Raw genomic sequence first — 19,455 nt, 5'->3', positions numbered from 1 at the left:
TTTCGGTGTTTAACTTTCAGCTATGTGTCGTGGAAAAAGGAAGCAAACTTTCCATCCTTCACACCCCAGTGTTCATTCTGAAAGACATTTAATGCACAGCCTACTGTGGCACCTTCTTTAATTAGCACTTGCTGCTTTTCTTCTGAGGAGGAGAATTGTGATAGTGGCAGACTTCATGTCTTTTATTACCAGCAAGATGAGAAAGGCTCCTGTAACTTTTATAACTGAGACAGTCTGGTTGCCCGTGGTTCCTAATGAGCAGTGCATGACATGGTGCAGAGTATTGGCAAGATTAAGAAACCCAGATTTCCTTACCAGCACACTGACTTGTAATAACAGTATAGAGAAAGAGTGAGAGCATTTGCACATGGTCAGTAATATAGCATTATACTTATATGAAAATCCTTTGCTACCAGCCACAGGAATATGAAAAAACTACAGGTTTCTATTTGCAAATCAGAAGGCATGCAAGTGGTTGGGGATTGACCATTGTTAAAAGACCGAAGCCCTAAAGGGGGAATCTGCTGCTGACCTTATTTTGGGAAAGTATTCCCATGTGGGAAAACAGATCAGAATACACTCCCCTCCAAAAACTGTTCTCAGTTCTCTTGGCAACATCAAAGGATATTTCTTCTTTGTTGAAGTCCCTGACAGTACTTTTGCAACATCTTTAACAACCTCTCTTCATTTTAACAGGAAATTATTATCACATAAACCCTGAATGAAATAATAGTAATTCCAGTGTTTTCTAATCAATGGATTCCTGCTAAGTTTTCCTCTATATTGGTGAAATTGTTTTCTAAATGCTTTAGTTTGGAAAGCTAATGACACTTGCAATAGTTTCTGACTAAGAATTTGAAAAACCTGCTTTTCGTGTGAAGTTTCTGATTTGATGATACAGGCAGCTCTACGGAAGTGTAATCTTTTGGGTAATCTTGAAATGGTGAGGACGTAGAGAGACTCATTTGAGTTGAATCACATATTATAACCATTCAAGTCATACTTTGGCAACTGAAGTGGTTAAAAAACACCCACTGATTTCTTATATTTCTTGACTCTTAAGGAAGACCATAAAGATGGAACGTTAGGAGTCTATATGAAGGGGGATGAAAAAAGACTAACAAACTGAATATGTGCTTTATCCTACCTTTCTTCAAGGAACTGAGCATCTGTACACTAAAGGGACCAGTGACTTTATTTAAGATCAAAAAGCTAAGTGCAGTACAGGAGTCCTTTGTGTGTAAATGCATGAAGGTTTTGCTTTGTGTCACCTATTTCTCAAGAGTCTGAATTTCTGGCTTAATTCTTGGGGTTCCTTATGGCACTTATACACAAACCTGCTTCCACTGCCTGTGACGAGAGATGATTTGGAGAGGAGTGGAAGTGAAGTCTTACCCCTGAGGTAATTTGGGCTGACAGCATTCAGTTCTGGAGCCAGGCAAGTCATATCCATCCCTGTCTCCCGAAAGCAGGAGGAAATGCCTGATGCGCAACAGATCAGGTTTGCAGCACTGAGGCTTTCCTGTTCCAATCTTTCATCTTGTCTGATTTGATCTCTGGCTGTGATCTTCCTTGCTAGGCAGGTAGCATTGGCCGCAGTGGGGGTCTCTTGTCATCCCTGATGAAGCTGTTCCTCTTTTTATATAAAATATTTAAATATTCTCTGAAAACACAGAAAGAAAAATGTCCTTTCTGGGAGCAATCTGTGCAGCATGGAACTGAAATCAGCCTGGAGTTGTTTTACATGGATTTAAAAAAACAAAACAAAACAAAATATCCACCAGCTGTGAAAAAGTACTGAGAGAAACAAACATTTCCCAGCATCAACTGAGGGTTCATTTGGTGAGTATGAAGAAACATAGGTTTCTTCAGGAGATGATTTACATGGTAATACTAATTTTGTAAGACAGAAGAATGTTTCAGAAATCAGATGTCCAGTTCCAGAGCAGCTGAGACTTATAGACAATAGGTGCTCACAGCCTGGTAAAATTTCATCTGAAGGCCTTGATCTCAGTCAGTGCATTTGTGTTGTGAGACAGTGCACTAGTGAGGGCTGTGGAATTGCAAATGAGTACCGCGCTCCTCTTCTTCTGTGTGGTGTAGGCAGCTTTCTGCTCTAGGCTGCTGCCTACCTTGCCTGCTGCCTTGAGCTATCTCTGCTTTTCTGTGAAAGAACATAAGCAGTGGGTAGGAAAAATTCTCTTGATTTAAATAGGAACAGGATCAGGTTATGATTTAGGGTCAGATTGCTTGTTGGTTTTTTTGTTTTGCCAAGTTGAAGTATTTCAGGTGAATGTCATCTTTATTCAACCCACCTGAAACAGGGAACTGACAATCACTGTAAAGAGGAGCTTCACTTGTGATCATTCTTGTGTATGGCTGCCAAATGCTATATCTGGGCCCCAAATAAAATCTGAGTTTTATATCAAAGACCTGGAGAACTGTGATTAATGCTGCCTAAGAATTATGGAAAGGCATTTGCCACGTATATAGTCATCATGATTTTTTTTAAAATGAAATTAATTCAAGTCTTTCCATCTGATTTCATTACTTTAAAATTTGTTGGGAGTTTCAGTAGTTTATAATTAAGGGAAAAAAACATTTTACCTGCTTGTTAGAAGCTTTCCCCATAGAGCAGTAACAACAAAAAAGCATACAGTTTATTTCATTATTTATCTTGTAAATGTGATTTTTGACACTGCATGTAGGTTGATCTACTTCCAAACTATGGACTGTTTCAGTGATGCACAAATCCCAACAAATAGAACTTTTTATTTAGCAGCTTAAAATCATATTCCTATTAAAAAACACACTATGTATAAAATATCCCTCTTCCTGAGAGAACGCTTAAAAAAAAGAATGTATGGTACTGTTAAATATTCTAGTAGCTAAACCAAACAGGAAAAATGCTGGCAATGACTACCATCCCAAATCCCAGTTTTCCTCCTAGGAGACTCTGGATTCTCCAGTGTTATCCTGCTTTGTGCAACTGTTTGCATTTTGTAGCACTGAATGGTGCTTTGCTTAGTTGTAAATGTGCTGTGAATGCAAGAGGTGCTGTTCAGTGGACATTCAGTCACTACCTCTGAAAAAATTGAACAGGTTTTAATAAAAACACCTTGTAATGAGTAAGAGTTTATATGTTTAGTGAGGTTTCTGGGTTTGTATCTACTGTAGTTGTCTTGGTGTGGTACCAGTCAGATTTCTTTCCTCAAGCTGTCTCTAGATTTTATTAAGTCTTCTCCTTAATGATCAAGCCCTTTTTCTTCTTCTTCTTGTCTATCTCTCGTTGAGAGCTGTAGAACTCCCCTTTTATTTTTGAGGATATTGACTCCTGTAGATGATTTCTTTTTGCTCTGTGGTATCTCACTTCATAATTTGAAGCAAACTTCAGAAGCATAGCTGGCACCCGAAGGCAGTGCATCTGTCTGCTGGAAGACTAAGCCTTAGTTATTTCACCCATCAGCATCAGTAGTTTACACCCTGAGTGGGGGTGTTTGGATTTGATATCTGTGAGGATAATACACTGCATACTCTTTTTAAGGATAATTTGTGCAGTATCTAAAGGCAGTAATACTTATAGGAAATTTGTGTCTCTATGAAACGAACTGAAAAAAGATCTAAGGGTTATTTTAGAACAGTAGCAGTGGAAAAAACTATTTGAAAGGAAGAGACTTTTGACTAGTTTTCACCTAGTCCCTATTGTCACAAAAATAATGTTTTCAATGTAAGAATGCAATAATTTCATGTAGCATTTTTGTGAAGAAATATGGGCAATTCAGTTTCGTTACGTGCTCTTCCACTTACTGAATTTGAAGGCTTTAACTCCTTCTTTGGAACTAGACAAGCAGTGAAATGACTTCAGATGATTTTTCCAGCATACATATGTTGTGTAGAGGCATCTAAAAATAATCATCCCCTCCTAGCTAGTGAAATTATCCTGGCAAAGTCCCTAATACATATGAAGCTATGCCAATGGAAAAATGCCACTGCCTTTATCAGTTTAGCTGAAGCCATTTTGGGGAGATGACACCGCGTTGGTGGGAGAGGGTTTCCTTCTGCTGGTGTGCTTGTGAGGAGAAGGTCAGGAAGAGGCTGAGGCTGTCAGGCTTGGTACATGCAGCACGACAGCAACACTGAATGCTTGATCCATACGCTTTGGATGTTACCCTGTGCCCATCCCACTCAAACCTCCAGACCACGCCGGCAGGTCAGCACACATGACATGCTCAGAACAGGCTTGGTTGGTCATTCCAATTTAGGACAACAGGCTGCAGTACTCAAGGGCATGACCACCTGATAGTTACCCAAGCAGATCTGGTTAAAATAATTTGCATTCGCTGTTAACTATTTCTACCATTTCTTGACCCTCCTTTTTGCTGCCCATGTACCTCTTTTCTCCACTGCAGTCTCCTCCCTAATAAACAACCCTCCCTTAATTGCTTCTTTCCTCCTTGATCCCATTTTTTCCACATCCGTCTCAACTCAGGCCTCAGGTGACATGATAGGTCCTGCTGGCCTGTGTGGCTGTACTCCCCAGAAGGTCCTCTGCCCTCCCCTTTCCCCATCTGTGACACTTGGCCATTTCTTGCCAAGCTCTCCTTCAGCCATCAGTGAAATCAGTGACAGTTGTATAAAGGTTGCAGGAATGACAGTCCCAGTAGATTTTACTGAGCCTGATCAATAAAAATGAGTGCAAATGAAGAAGTTAAGTACAGAATTTTGCATGAGAAGCTCTTCTTTGCGTCCTAATCCCTGCTAGAGGAACGTGCTACAAAATAGCTGAAAGAAAGACTCCCTTGGCTTCATGGGCCTTCCAGCAGACTCTTATCTTTTCTCTTACTATCTCAGTGCTGGCAGGATGACTAATACGGACAGATATCCTAAAGCTAACAGTGACATCTTAAATCTGTCCTGGGGGATTGAACAGAATATTTATTTCTCCAGTTGAGCAGGGTTTTCATGAATTGTAGCCCATTATTCTATAAAAAGTGTAAGAATGAATGAAACCAAAATGAAGAAATACATATAAAATTTAGCCAAAGGATATGTGATTTAAAAAAAGATAACTGGAAAAGAGGACAGGTATTTTGGCTATAATTGTTGACCACAATAGCTGAGAAATAAAGCCTAGTGTGGTTACGAAATTCCATCAAATTGATGGATTGTAGTGATGTTAGTTTGTTCTGTGTTACTAAAGCATTTCCAGTGATCCAGTACTGTTAGCTTCCAGCACTCAGGAACTGTGGATCAGGTCATTACTGGCAATTCTGCAATTTCATTCTGAATTTTTAAGACTTTTTTTTTTCATATTATTATCTATGTGTCGTTAACAGCAGCACTTTATAGTCCACTGTATCCTGTAGCTTCTGTGCCAGTTCAGCAGATGCTGATAGTATATCAGTCTCCCTGTTGAGAGATCTTCAAAATGTTTTTACAAAAACAAATGGCTGGTTTAAAAACATACCTCATACTGTTTCACAAATCTTTTTTTTTTCTGAAATTTGGTTAGGATACCTCAAAGAAAATTCTAATTTTAAGTCTTTATAAATATCTTTTTATGTAAGATTCTTCCAACACTTCACAGATACTAAAACATAAGCCCTCTTTAGAAGCTAGTACATTTTGTGCTTCCCATATAAGCAAACTGCTTTGTCATTCAGACCAGTCTCTTAGTGGATGGCAGAACATGAAAGTAAATCTGGGAATCCTATTCTGATAAAGTTTTCACATAAAAAGCACAGTTGGTTGCAGATACCTTCCATAGACAATATGAGGTGTTTTCTCATTCTGTCAGTATCTTTGTTTTTTTTCTAATTAATCTCTATGTTTATCACAGTAAAGATACTCTGTTTTGATTTGCACAAAATAACAACTCAAAAACCTCCATGCTGTATTTTTTTTCCCCAGAAATTTCACTATGAGCTTTTGCAATCTCCACATATTGTATCTTGGCACAAAACACTACCTCTGCTTATGGTTTGCATCATTAAATATCAGATTGGCTTCTCACTGTGTTTATAGGATACAACAAGAAATAGCCTGTTAAATCTGGCTGGTTGGTAAAACTGGTGTTTGTTGAATCATTGGGCTCCTGTGTTCCCACATCGTACAGAGAACAAAATCCCATAAAACTAATGAGGTGTAGGATAGAATTTAAGTCAATGGCAAAGAATATACCCAAATGTCGTAAATAAATTGAGAATAACTTTTATAAAGTCTAAAAAAGTGATTCCCTAAACACCAAGAGTAGACTAGAAATGCAATCTATAAAAGTGTTCTGAAGTAAAAAATGCATGCCAAGCATATATAATATTAATAATAACAGTTCTGATGGCTTATCTGTAGATCTTGCCATGAAAGATCTTACTGGCATACTGTTGGAACTGAAGCAATTATTATCATCTCCACCTTATGGATGAGGAAGCTGGGTAACTGTAAGAACAAATTTTAAACACAGAACATGAGGCAGTGCTGACTCCAATTCCCATTGCAACTCCCAACTTTAATTATTTTTCTGTGAGCTTCATTTGTTTTCCTTCATTATACAGAACTTGTTCTTTCAGCACAAGGTAATTTGGATAACACTGAGCGTAGATTAGATCCATATATTAATACTTACGAAATTTATTAATTCTAAATTGTTCTGATAGATTAGCTCCTTCCCATCACTGTATGGGAAGATGCCCACATCCTTAATTTAGAGTGGTGTGTCTCTTTTGACAATATTTTACTGCTTGAGACACTGTGGAAAGCAACAGGAAAAGACTGTCTCTCATGCTTTATTAGCATGTTTCTGGATAAGCCTGGTGGGAAGTATGTGGAATATCACTTCTAAGATTGTGTATTTCCACTGACCAATATCCATGTGATGCTGCTGAGATAAATCGTGGGAAGCCTCAGTATCAGCAATACAAGGACGACGTCCTGTTCTGCTTCTCCTGATTGATGTGAGTGCCATAAAAACTGTCTTTCAGTGTCTGGCTAAAATCAAACTGTATATTAGTTAAATAGAAATGGTGCTAAATGGAGGACTGAAATCTACTGAAAAAGTAGCAATTTCCGTCTTGTCTTGCATTCAGGAGTCACTTTGCTTGTGGCTTGTCCCTTGACTCTCTTTGGCTTCTTTATTGTCTTCTTTTTCAAGGCAATATTTCCTGAGATAAGCAAGAGAAATTAATCTTGTAACTTGACTTGGATAATCCTCTCGTTTGTGTCTTCCATCCCTTACCAGTGCAGTGCATTTACATAGAGCTTTAGACCAGAAAACTCTCCAGTTCTTCAAAGCTGTTCAAAATGCTGCACCGCTGGAAGCACTCCCCGTTTTATCACTGTCTTGCCCCTGGGACTCCATACCAGGTCTGATTCAGTATCTTCCTGCTAACCTTGAAGTCATCTGTGCTGAGTGTCTTAAAGTTTTCCTTGAATGGTAATTGCCCCTCCTTGCAGCTACGTTCCTCAAGGATCTGTTTGTTCTTTGGATAGTGGACACACAGGACCAGTAGACAGAGGTGAAGTCATCAGGGCCATGGCTTTGGCGTTTGGCAGTGGAGCCCCTGAATCTGAGATCCTCAGGAATGAAATGCAACATCCAGTTCTCCTGTTGCACGGTCACACATAGAAGATTAGAAATTAGAACAGAAAGGGAGATTAATTGGAAAATTGGAAAGGAGGAGAAAGAAGAGAAGAGAGAATAATGTATTAAAAGAAAAGCCTGGCCAGTCCAACTAACTCAGGAGAGCAAAGAAACACGGATTGATACCTTGGTGTTATCTCAGTCACACAGCCATCATGAAACACTATAGTACTTAATAGAGGTAGGTGAGATTTCTCCATGTGATTTTTGATGTGCTTTCTGCTCATACCAGGGTTTTCCTTCAGACATCCTGGGAGGATGGTGCTTCCATACTGACCTCCCTGCTAAGGTAATTTAGCAAAGATATGGACTCGAGTTCTTGCTGGAAATTTATTCTCATGTCTCAATAGTACTAGATTCGTGACTTTACTCAGTACAAAAGGGAAGACCGACCTTACCAAATCATATTGCCATTCTCCAGGACATACAAAAAGCACTTTTTAGTGCCTTTCTTCAGTGTATTAGGATCTAAATACAGGAAAAAGGTATAATGAATTGTGTTGTCCATAGGGTTTTTTCCCCAGTGCAAGACTTATAATCTTCAAAGGTATTTCAGAAAACTTCTGAAATAATTTTAACAGTTAAAAAGTAATTTCAATTCATGGAGTCATAAATACTCTAGTTTATTACGGAAGGCATAAACCTGTACTGCATTCCTCTGGCATGCCATTTCATGAGACGAGGGTGAACCTCATCTCCCTCCCCTTCCCTCCTAGCAGCTGTGGTCTCTTGCCACTTACTTAGTGCCAGCTGTGGTGCTCACCAGCCGCCTTGCAGGGGTAATTCAACTCACTAACCCAGCAAAAAAAGTGGGTATTTTCTGCAGGGTCAGCAAAGCGAGTCCGGTCATGCAAGGGGTAGAAGGGGACTGTGCTACAGAGAACAAAATCTTTTATGTCTGTCCTCATTAATCATTATGTCTTTCCTTAAAACTGTCGTCAGTTTTTATAGTGTTTTACATGAAGATATTCAAGTGAGTTGAGTGTTAGCCTCATACTTAAAACTGTGTCCCACATGTTAGGTTTTCTCTATTCTCTTTATTTGAAGTTGTGTTGCATTTCAAAGAGTTCTACTATACAGCAAAGTAAACGTGGTTATAGGCGTTTCCTAAAACTATTAGCATAATTATTCCGTTGTTAAAAATTATTTCAAGAAACAACGTCTGATGTGATCTATATATTAGGAATAAAAATGCCCTTCCGTATTTGCAGTAAACTTTCATCCATTAGAAATATGCCAGTAGACATTAAAATCAAATCACCTAAGGAAAGCAGCTTAACTCCTCTTTATCTTCAGCAACTTCAGCAGTTTTGCAGAGCCACCTGTAACTCAGAGTGGTTCAACAGCTCCCCACACTCATGACCCCGTACAGCCATACCAGGAACTAAATAAACCCTACTTACTAGCAATTAAAGTGATTTAATTTAAAACACACTGACAGATGCATAATGGGTTAATTAGAAAATAAGTAATTAGTAAATAGGATGGAAAAGGTTAAAAGGTTGTGGACTTTTGTTGTTTGCTTGGGAGAGATAGCGAAATCATCAGCGATTAAACTTTTTCTTTTAATTTCAGGGCTTAATTCTATTATTGTTAGCTGTAAATGAGGCAGCAAACAAGAAGAGAGGTCTAAAAAAAACAAAGAGGAGAAATCACGTTTTATTGGACGTATGAAAGGCCATTGTTAACACTTAGGCTATGTGATTTGTTTCCAGTCTGCTCACAAAAGTAGGTATCCATCTATAATGTTTGTACTTAATATGAGGATATATACATCTTCTGAGAAGAAGTAGTTGTCCTCTCCTCTGTCTGCACTGGAGCCCCAAGGACATCAGGAAAAAGGATATAAAAAGTGATAAGAGGTTAGAACACACCTCTTAGGAAACCCTGCCTGCCTTAAAGAATAAATCAGTGAATTGTTTCGTTGGGAAAATTCCATAATGTGTTTGTTCTCAAAAAAAAAAAAAAAAAAGGAAAAGAAAAAAAAAAGAGGTTAAAAATGAACAGGACTTTGAATAAGGTAACTTCTGAGCTGTGAAAATCCTCAGCTCAAATCCAGTTAACTTCATGTGGTGCTGGTTATATAGACAAAGCCATTACAGAGGATGCAGGCCATTTTCTGTTAAAATAAGCAAAATAAGAGCTTCTACTTCATTTTCACAAGTATTATTCCTTCTCTCCATGACTCTTGTCTGCCCAAAACCAGAAGCAAAGGGCTTTTAGATAGTTTTAATACAGTCATATTTTATGATCACTAGCTTATTGCAAGGTAACCTGAAACTCTTTAATTATTTATAATAATTATAAATATATCTATGTATGTATAAAACTTATGGTTTGTATTTTCAGAGGGGTCATTTGCAGAAAGCTTTCTCCAATTTGAGCCTAATTGTTACTGAAGTCATTGAATTTTTTCTTTTGAAAAATAAGCTTTTGGGTAAACCTCAGAAATAGCAATATGGAGTTCTCCATTTCAAAATATCAATTAAAACCAGGCAGGAATTTTTCTTTTCAAATATAGCTACTCTCTAACGGAATTACATGTCCACCAGTAACCATTAGTGTAATTTAACCAAAATTTCCCTAACAGTCACATTCTCCTATCATTCCTTGCTCTCTTTTGAGCGTGGTTATCCTGTGCTCACTTCCCTGTCACTTCACCATGCCGTAGTTAACTCTCAACAGAGGTATGTCAGTCCAGCCCCTTAATCATTTAACTTTACTTATCTGTCCCTCCCTTTCTATTATTCATACATTTTTGTGTCTCTGGTGTGCCTTCAACATGCCTTCAGGGATATTTTCTGCTTTACTGCTCGACATAAGGCCTGAACCTACACATGCAGAAATGCACTGTCCTCTTCTGGTGCGTCATCAACTGTCATCAACTCTCTGATGCCCATTTCCCTTGAGCTGCTTCTGCAGCAGCAGGCAGAGGCTCCAGGACTGCCAGTTCAACTTGTAGAAAGGTTCTGCACAGATTTTTAGCTAGTCTTTATTCACACACCATAGCTTTTGCTAGCTAGGGATACAGATTTCAGAAAACAGCTAACTTCTTGTTCTGGTCTGTTACTTCAATTTTGTTGAAAATCAGCGTCTTCAAAATTTTCCCCCAGTTATAATTGAATTTAAGCCATACATTTCAGAATTCCGTAGTTTGGCAATTCAGCTATCAGTTTTTAGGAAAAATAGAATCAGGTTTGGAAACTCACCAAGTCACACAATATACAAAACCCATGAGGATAAATCTGTAGCTGTAACAGCATCTCTTGTTTTCTTTTCCAAGGTTTTCTGCAAAGTTCGATGTACTTTCTTTCACACTGTAAATCAAAGCCTGAAATAGAGATAACAATTTTTCAGTATTGAGAATTTATTTTTCAACTAAGTGGTGACTTTCTGAAGCTCTGTTTAAGAATAGCAGAAAGCCTAAAGCTGCGTTAATTCTGCTGTTCATATCTGAATCCCTGAAAATAGCTCGAACAAATGCCAGTACCAATCTTTAGGGTAATATTTATCCCTATTCAGAGTGACATTTGTAGATTAGAACATATTCATTTCTGCTTCACTGATTTTTTAGGCACAGCGTATATAAGATGCAGTGACAAAATGCATTCGTGCTAACAAAATTCATCCAGGTACCTCCTCTCTTGACATTTAGAAAGTATTCTTTTTCTTGATCGATTTCATCATAAGGGGGGGGGAAATCAGTTTCAAGGAAAGTTTTTGAAATTTATTATCTCTGAGATTATCAGATGTTAGTTAGTTGCAGAGACTTACTGGGTAGGTAATTCAAGACAGCCTTTGTCTAATGCACACTTGAAAGTAGTTAATAAGAGAAATTAGCACTGAAGATAAACTGCCCCTTGTTGAAATATCAAGGAGAGCTAATGTTTCCTGAGACTATGGAACAAAACAGATAAACAAGAAAAGTTTTATGTCAAAGCTGTTGTCTGAATACGCAGATGCTGGGGAACGAACACATAAGCTATGAAGTGTCTCAAAAAACCACTGGAATAATGACTCAAATTAGAGATCTTTTATATTATCTCCTTTACTTTTCTATCATTCTCGGCCCTCCAGGATCCTTGCTCAACTGGATATTTATTCAAGTCTGTAGAGGTCTTTGTGAATTAAGGCTTAAATCTTTAATGATATAAACATCACTTAATTCACAGTTACCGATCAACTACTCTTTGGCAAATCTGACTAGTTTGCACCATAATGCTTTATGTTAAGGAAGTCTCTCACAGGGAATAAACCCCTGACTATCAAAATAGTGGCTAAACAGGCCTGCCTCCAGTTCTGTGCTCCTCTCATGCCCTCCTGTGTACACATGTAGTAGGCCAAAGCAAAGTGCTAGAAGAGTTGACATTTCTGCAAGGGGATGAAGTAAAGGAAGAGAAGGCTGAAGCCCATTATGCTGACTGAATTTTAAGCTTCATATAAGTAGATTTCTTAGAGCCTTTACATCTTAGGGCCAGTCAGCAGCTCCAGGTCATGATAGTAAGTGATTTGAGATACTCTGAGATAACATTATTCATTTCTGTAAGTACAAGGAGAGAGAAGAATTACATGTTCTGTTTTCTACTGGATGACCAGGTGGTTTAAAGGTAATGTTACAGTCTTCCTTTCTAATCTGTTCAGGCTACTGGGAAACAGACAGAAATGCTAAAACTCCTTTTCTTTTTGGCTATGAAGAAATGTATTATTATATTTTCCATTATCTTATAAAAAGATATATTTTCCCCAATACAGTAAGCCAGTAAGTTCTGATGAAATCATAAAAACAACTTTTATCTTGTTTTTGTCTTGCATTACTTCATTTTGTGGTGCTGGGTCTATTTTTTTGTAGCTAGGTTGAAATCAACAGCTTTATCATTCAGCCTGTCCTGCAAACCATATGCCAGATCCAAAGCCTCACAATGGGACTATGGAAAGAATTCGTTTGTCCATCTAAATTAGCAATGTTCATCCTGCAGATCTGCTTATTGAACACAAGAGCTTTCAAAAACCTGTAAAGCAGTGAAGTTACTGTTATCTTTTGTGAGACTTCTTGTCTGCATATAAAAATTTTCCGGCTTTCATGCTGTAAAAAATCTGCTGATGCCTGCACAGAGCTAAGCACGTGTTCAGTCTGTGTGAGGAGGATATTACACAGAACTACTGGACGTTGCTATTAGAAAGCTCTTTGCCTTTTTGTTCTTGCGTTTCAGAATAGACTGCAAATGCCTATACAAATAGTGCACTGTGGTTTTTATTTTTTGCTTTATTGCATGTTTTTGTGTCCTCATGAATTGAGCTAGACTAGCAGTAAAAAGCATGAGTCAAAGTCCACTTCTGAGCTTGTGCCTACAAGCCAGTTCTGATGGGGGCTTTTCATTAAATGTATCTGGAAAACTAGAGAGATTTTTATTTCTCATACAGTGCAAGTTATTCATTATGTTTTGCAATGGAGCGAATACCACTGGCTCATTATATAGATATTGTGTACCATAAGCCATAGTCTCGTACATTTTTTCACTGAATATATATTAGTACAAAATCTTCTCTATAACTTGCTCTAAAATAGTAATTTTGCTTTCCCATTAAATATTGAAATAAACTTTAAAGTTCAGTTAGGCATCAATACAACCTATATATGGGTACCTTCTAATTTTTTCTGATGCAAAGTTGCTACTCTGGATTTTTCACTAAAGATGAAGTTCAAAGTGAGAGCAGCTTTCACGGAGGGAGTTTGCAGAACACAATATTCAAATGATTCATCCCATAATTCATCACCCCCAAGCCAAGACAGCCCTCAAGAAAAATAGAAGTGCCATAATTTGTGGAAGGAAGGGCATAAGGGGCTGGAGTCCTGGGGTGCTTGCTCTGACTGTGATGGAGCTTTCCCTCTGCACCCTGTTACAAAAGCTACATGCTTTGCTATCCTGCTCTGTGCCCTCGTCAGCTCCCTCCCGCATCCCAGGACCTGGGCAGGCTCCCACCCATCCCCGGGTCTGCCAGCAGCACTCCCCTCTTCTCGGCACAAGGCTCCCCTCCCTGGAGGCAGCCCAGCTCCTGGTGAGCCAGAAGCAAAGCAGCAAATGTTGTGTAAGAGTGTTGTATAAGAGTGCCAGGGATAAGCCAGAGGCATTGGCTGTTGCAGGTAGGGTTACAGGAGAGACTTGAGTGAATGAGCCAGGTTGCCCCATGGCCCTCCCTTTGTCAAGGGGCAGTCCAGCAAAGAGGCAGGTGGTTTGTCAGTGCTTCTGAAAGGTGCAAAATCCCTTTTCCCACCTGTTCCTGCCTTGAGAAGAGACAGGAGGCAGCAGTGCTTGTCCTTTCTGTGCAGCCGCTTCGTGAGTGGGAAGGGAAGCCTGAGGCTTGTGAAGAAGTGTGCGGTTCATGGTATGGACAGGAACCAGGATTCAAACCACAAAATTACCATGCCCCTGGCTTAGAGGAGACTGGCAGCCACCATCTAAACCTGAAGCATCAGAATAAGGTCAAAAACACCTTCATCCCTTGAGCAGCGAACTCCTTTTATACAGCCATTGGTTAATCCAGTGCAGTTGTGTGAAGGAGGAGGCACTTGGTGAGCATGGGAGAACACTTAACCACATTTATTAATGCTAATTGGTTAATCACCTCTCATTATGGAAAAAGTAAGTAGGTGCAGTAACTGGCACTGTGGCTGGACAGTTTTTCTAGACTGGAGACCAAAGCCTGAGAATTAATTTCAAATATCACCTTTTCAGGCCAGAGGATCTGAAGATCCCAAAGATATCTTTTTTTTTTTTTTTTTTGAGGCAGTATAAAATATTCTTTTCCTAGTGTGGGGCTGTAGATCTAAGACACAACTCAGTATCAAAGCAGAGTAAACATTTTGCTACCTTTATTAGTGGTATCCAATATTAAGGTAAAGACTACCTTGTTAAAAAGAAAAAAAAAAAAGAAGTAGAGTTGAACTCCAGCGATGGAGAAGGAGCACACTGTCCACTCTGCTGCCTCAACTCTCTAGAAGGGAGATCACGTGGGATGTGAGATAGCAGCCTCTGAATTAGTGCTGCGTGCATAGGGCTTGTGACTCAGAGCCATGAGACCTTGCGTATCTCTTTTTGGGCAAATAAGTGCTCAACACACAACAGATAATCTAACAAAGCCTGTTCCCTCTTCCCTGTGACGTTAGCAAAGCTTAGCCATGAAAATTGTGTCACTTCTGGCAAGAAAAAAACTTACTCTGCAATGTCCGGGAAGACTACCAGACATTATTGGCCTGATGTAGTGGAGTATCGTCTGTGACTCATGCACATCTTTCCCGCTTGTGCCTGTTCACGTGCTTTTTAGCTGTAGACTCTGAAAAAGAATCTGATTTCCTCCAACATCTTCCACAACTATGCCTTCAAGAGGAACTGGCTATAATTAACATAGACACCACTTAATCTCGCTCATTTGAAGTAGCAAGCACCTTCAGAAGACTGTCAAGGTTTTGAGTGCTGGAACGGATAAATACTACTGTACTTCCACAGTGTTTCCATCTGTGTGCCACATTCCTTGGAATGAAAAATGGGAATTACTTCCGGCATATAAAGTGCGGTATAAAAGCATCTTTCTGAAAACATCCCAGTACACTTGGGAAGATTATTAAAATCACCGTCAGGTACAAAGCAGGTATTAAGCAGGTATTACAAATGGGCTCAGTTACTGTGTATCCTTTGGCAGTTGCTAAATTTACCTAGTGGAGATGCTAGATGGGGGAGATGATGTACATTCACATAGCGGCATCCAAGAAACTTAAATTCTAGACAGTTATGAGGGGAAAAAGAGGATGCAAACTCTCCATTTTAAACTGTGGCGCACAAGAAGACTGCCAAAGCTAGATACGTTAGTGTAATGCTTTAAACAAAAGACAGTCATTTTGTAATTAGTTTTTTTTATACAAATGACAGCTGCCTTTATGCCAAGTTCTAGTCTCATCAGGGAAAATGGCAAAACTCCCAGGATAGCTAGAATTTTTATGCAGAATTCATTGAAGAACATTGTATTTCTCAATTTTTTTAATCCTCCTTTCTAACAGATTGGTGCAAATCCAATAATTTTAGGTTTAGTAACTAATTATTTACAGGAGGGACAGAATTTTTGTTAAAAACATTCAATTGTTTACTTCAAGAGCACTTATATGTCACTGAGTCACCAAACCACAATTAAATTCTGGGAAATGGCTTATTGTTGAGGTTCACAACATCCCATGGCATGGCGGGATGGGTCTGATTTTAATTGGAGGCCTGATCTAAATTTGTATCCTTGTATCTCTTGATTGACAGACTGTGAAGAATTCTGAAGTTCCACGAGATGTTGGTAGGAAAAACAAAGACTTTGTATCATCCCCTCTGGTTCTGTTGTTTATACTGAACAACAGTTCTTGAAAATAGAGTGAACATTATGTCCTGAAATCAGTAATTTCCATTAAGTATAACATACTGCAGAGAGAAATAATTTCAGATGATTAGGAAATAGAGAAAGGAAAAAAGAAATCAGTGCGTATTTTTTTCTTTTTCCTCTCTGGTGACCAGTGACAGGACCTGAGGGAATGGCATGAAGCTGTATTGGGAGTTTTAGGTTGGGTATCAGGAAAAGGTTCTTCACCCAGCGGGTGGTCAGGCACTGGAACAGGCTCCCTAGGGAAGTGGTCATAGCCCTGAAGCTGCCAGAGCTCAAGGAGCCTGAGGCAATGCTCTCAGGCAAATGCTGTGATTCACTGAATCACAGAACATGCTGAGTTGGAAGGAACCCATCAGGATCACATTCCTGGGGTTGTCCTGTGCAGGGCCAGGAGATCAACTTCAGTGGTCCTTGTGGGTCTATTCCAACCCAAGATATTCTATGATTATGGGTTTGGGGTGTTTTTTCCCCCCTTTCTTCTTTTTTTTATTTACAGGGCAGGAGGGATGTGTTTGGGTTTTACTGGAGGAGAGCGGAGGCCGTGTGTGTGTGTGTGTGTGTGTGTGTGTGTGTGTGTGTGTGTGTGTGTTGTGCTTGGTTTTCTTTAATCATGAACAATTCCGACTTTCGGAGTAGCAATTAATTTCGTGTAAAGATCTATCCAGACGCGTCCAGTTAAGGTAACGAGGTATCGAGCGGTGGAGCAGACAGGCAGCAGCGCTCCCGGCTGTGCCGCGGCCGCCAGAGCGCGCTGCCGCTCCGCGCCGCGGGGCCCGGCGGGGCGTGTTCCTGCCTCCGGGAGGGCGGGGAAGCTGCGGCGCTTCCCGGCGCTTCCCTGCGTCTCCCTGTGCCTCCCGGGCAGGCAGCTGGGGTGTTGCGGGCGCGGGCTATGGCGCTGTCTTCCGCTCCGTCTCGAGTAGCGGGGAGCGATGCAGCGCCTAGGGCGAGCGAGGGACAACACCTTGTATAGCCTGTGCGGAGCCCCGGGTGTGGGAGCGCCCGAGAGGACTCTCGGTGCCGGGGGGTTGGTGATGGGCTTAGGTGGAAAGGCGGGGCTGCGTCCCAGATACATTAATTACCCAGGACTGCAGCTCACCTGCTTTCCCATTCTGGTGGTGATGTAGTCTCTGCCTAAGTAGAGCAGATGCACTCGATGTTCTTTCAGCCTGCTGTTGGGGGAGGATATTTATTTTAAGGACGAGGCAGGGAAAGGCTCCTCGTGTGAGGAGGCAGTGACCAAGAGGAAATAGAGGCAGGAATTTTGTCTGAATGGACAGAGAAAAATAAAACCCATAAGCTCATTAACAAGACCAAAGGACAGTTTCTTACCATAAGATGGTGATTGGGACAATCTAGGAGAGGTTCTGTTTCCACAGTAAAATGTGGAAATACGCTAACATTAAAAGGCAGGTCTTTCCTGATCGTAGAATCATCAAGGTTGGAAGAGACCTTTAAAATCATCCAGTCCAACCGTCCACCCTGCACTCCCCCTGTAACCCGTAAACCACATCACTCAGTGCTAGATTCACACACCTCGTAAACGCCTCCAGAGATGGTGACTCCACCACCTCCCTGGGCAACCCATTCCAATGCCTGACCACCCTAACAGGAACAAAATTTTTCTAATATCTAATCTGAATCTCCCCTGTCTTAGCTTAAAGTCATTTCCTCTGGTCCTCTCACTGCAGGCAGGGTAGAAGAGAGGCCAACCCCCACCTCACTACAGCCTCCTTTCAGGCAGTTGTAGTGAGCAGTAAGGCCCATTGGAGGCCCCCCATCTCGAGGATAAACAAACACAGCTCCCTCAGCCATTCCTCACAGGACATGTTTTGTAGACCTTTCATGAGCCTTGTTGCCCTTCTCTGGACACACCCCGGCACCTCAATGTCTTTTTTAAAGTGAAGGGGCCAAAACTGAACACAGAACTCAAAGTGCAGCCTCACAAGCTCCGAATACAAGGGGATGATATTCCAGAGAACGTGACTGTTCCCAGGCTAATTTTCCACAGGCATTAGTGGGGTCACTTGTAGGCCCAGGATTTCTTACTTAAAAATTCTAATGAGATCTTGTCTCTATTCTGGAGTAATACCTTCAGGATTGTCTCCGCTTGGATTGGATTGCTGGTGCTTAAACTAGGGAGCGAGCCGGGATCATCCAGCTGGGCACTCTGTTTTGGGCAGAACAAGGGCATCTGCCTGCTATGCCTCTGTGTGAAAAACGTGATGTCTGGTATAAATACCAATACTGCTGAAGGATGATGTTGTAACTTATATCCATGACTTTCTCTCCTGACACTAAATGAACTTGCAGGGCTTCAATCTTTGCTACCAAACAGACAAAAAGTTAATGCCAGTGTGTGTGTGTATGGTCATATGAATGGGGGACATAATCTAAATATTAAACCCAAGACTTTAAAATGCCAAATTCAGTTCTTCACAGCTGTAGTTGTCTTCTTAATAAAAGAGATGATGATGCTGTGCAAAAGTAGTAAGTAAATATAAATTAGTTTTCTACCAAATGAGTAAAATTACTATTTAAGTCTCAGAACTTTGTAAAAGTTGATAGATTTTTGGATTTCAAATGATTGAAGAAGAATCAGTGTAACTGTAGACACAGGATTTCTAATTCCTTTTAATTCTCTGTTCTTACTGAACCTGAGAGTAATGGGCATGTATCATTAGCAACTGTAAAGTAAAAACCAGTTAGCTCCTAAGGTGACATATAATACTTACAGGAGATTCTGAAAAAAAGCCTAACAGATAGTGTTCCATGAAGTGGGCAGAAGCATTTTTTTTCTGTATCAGTAGCCACCAGCTTTTAAACCTTGCTTCCAAATCCCTGTTATCCACAGCTCCTCCAGTCTACCGTGTTTTGGACTTGATTTGCATTCATTGCCTCATGCAGCTAAGCAAGGTGCTTTGAATTGAATGTGTTAAGCCATTAAACATGGAACATGGTATTCAAGATCCAAAATATTCCGTCCTGTTTAAATGCTAATGGTATTCTGCAGATGTGCATTTATGGACATATTACATGGGGTTTTTTCTTTTTTTTTTGGCAGCTGACATTGGTGACAGAAGAAGGACAAGAATGATTACATATCCATAATTCCCAGCAGTATGTCAGGTAATCATATTTCATAAGAGCATCTATGCAATATTTCTTGCTTTGCCAGAGTGATTATTGTTAAATACATCCTGCAAAATACTTCTTTAACAAATTCTGAATGCATTGGTACTGGGAATAGAAATCCTTCCTCTACCCAGAGTATAGAGATGTGGGACACACCTTTCCCAACATTTTTATGTTGAAACTCTCTTCCTCCTTCATTTTCCTTCAGGAACATAGTTATGTTTTGTTCTAAACGCGCATTCCAACTTCAGCATTCTGGCTGAAACTGC

The 19,455-nt window shown here is 40.1% G+C and overlaps 1 protein-coding gene across 1 annotated transcript in view; it reads left to right on the top strand.

The window, feature by feature from the left end:
* The window catches only part of THRB (thyroid hormone receptor beta), an 87,223-nt gene that overhangs the window by 14,837 nt on the left and 52,931 nt on the right, over nucleotides 1–19,455 (top strand). Inside the window, exon 2 of the mRNA XM_027639197.1 lies at nucleotides 19,116–19,180. Coding sequence (XP_027494998.1) covers nucleotides 19,174–19,180 — 7 coding nt within the window. The 5' untranslated portion in view covers nucleotides 19,116–19,173. The remainder of the gene's footprint in view (nucleotides 1–19,115; nucleotides 19,181–19,455) is intronic.

The sequence above is a fragment of the Corapipo altera genome, unplaced genomic scaffold (genome assembly GCF_003945725.1).
Source record: "Corapipo altera isolate COAL_440 unplaced genomic scaffold, ASM394572v1 44, whole genome shotgun sequence".
In the NCBI taxonomy this organism is placed as follows: domain Eukaryota; kingdom Metazoa; phylum Chordata; class Aves; order Passeriformes; family Pipridae; genus Corapipo; species Corapipo altera.
This window is presented reverse-complemented; position numbering and strand designations above follow the sequence as displayed.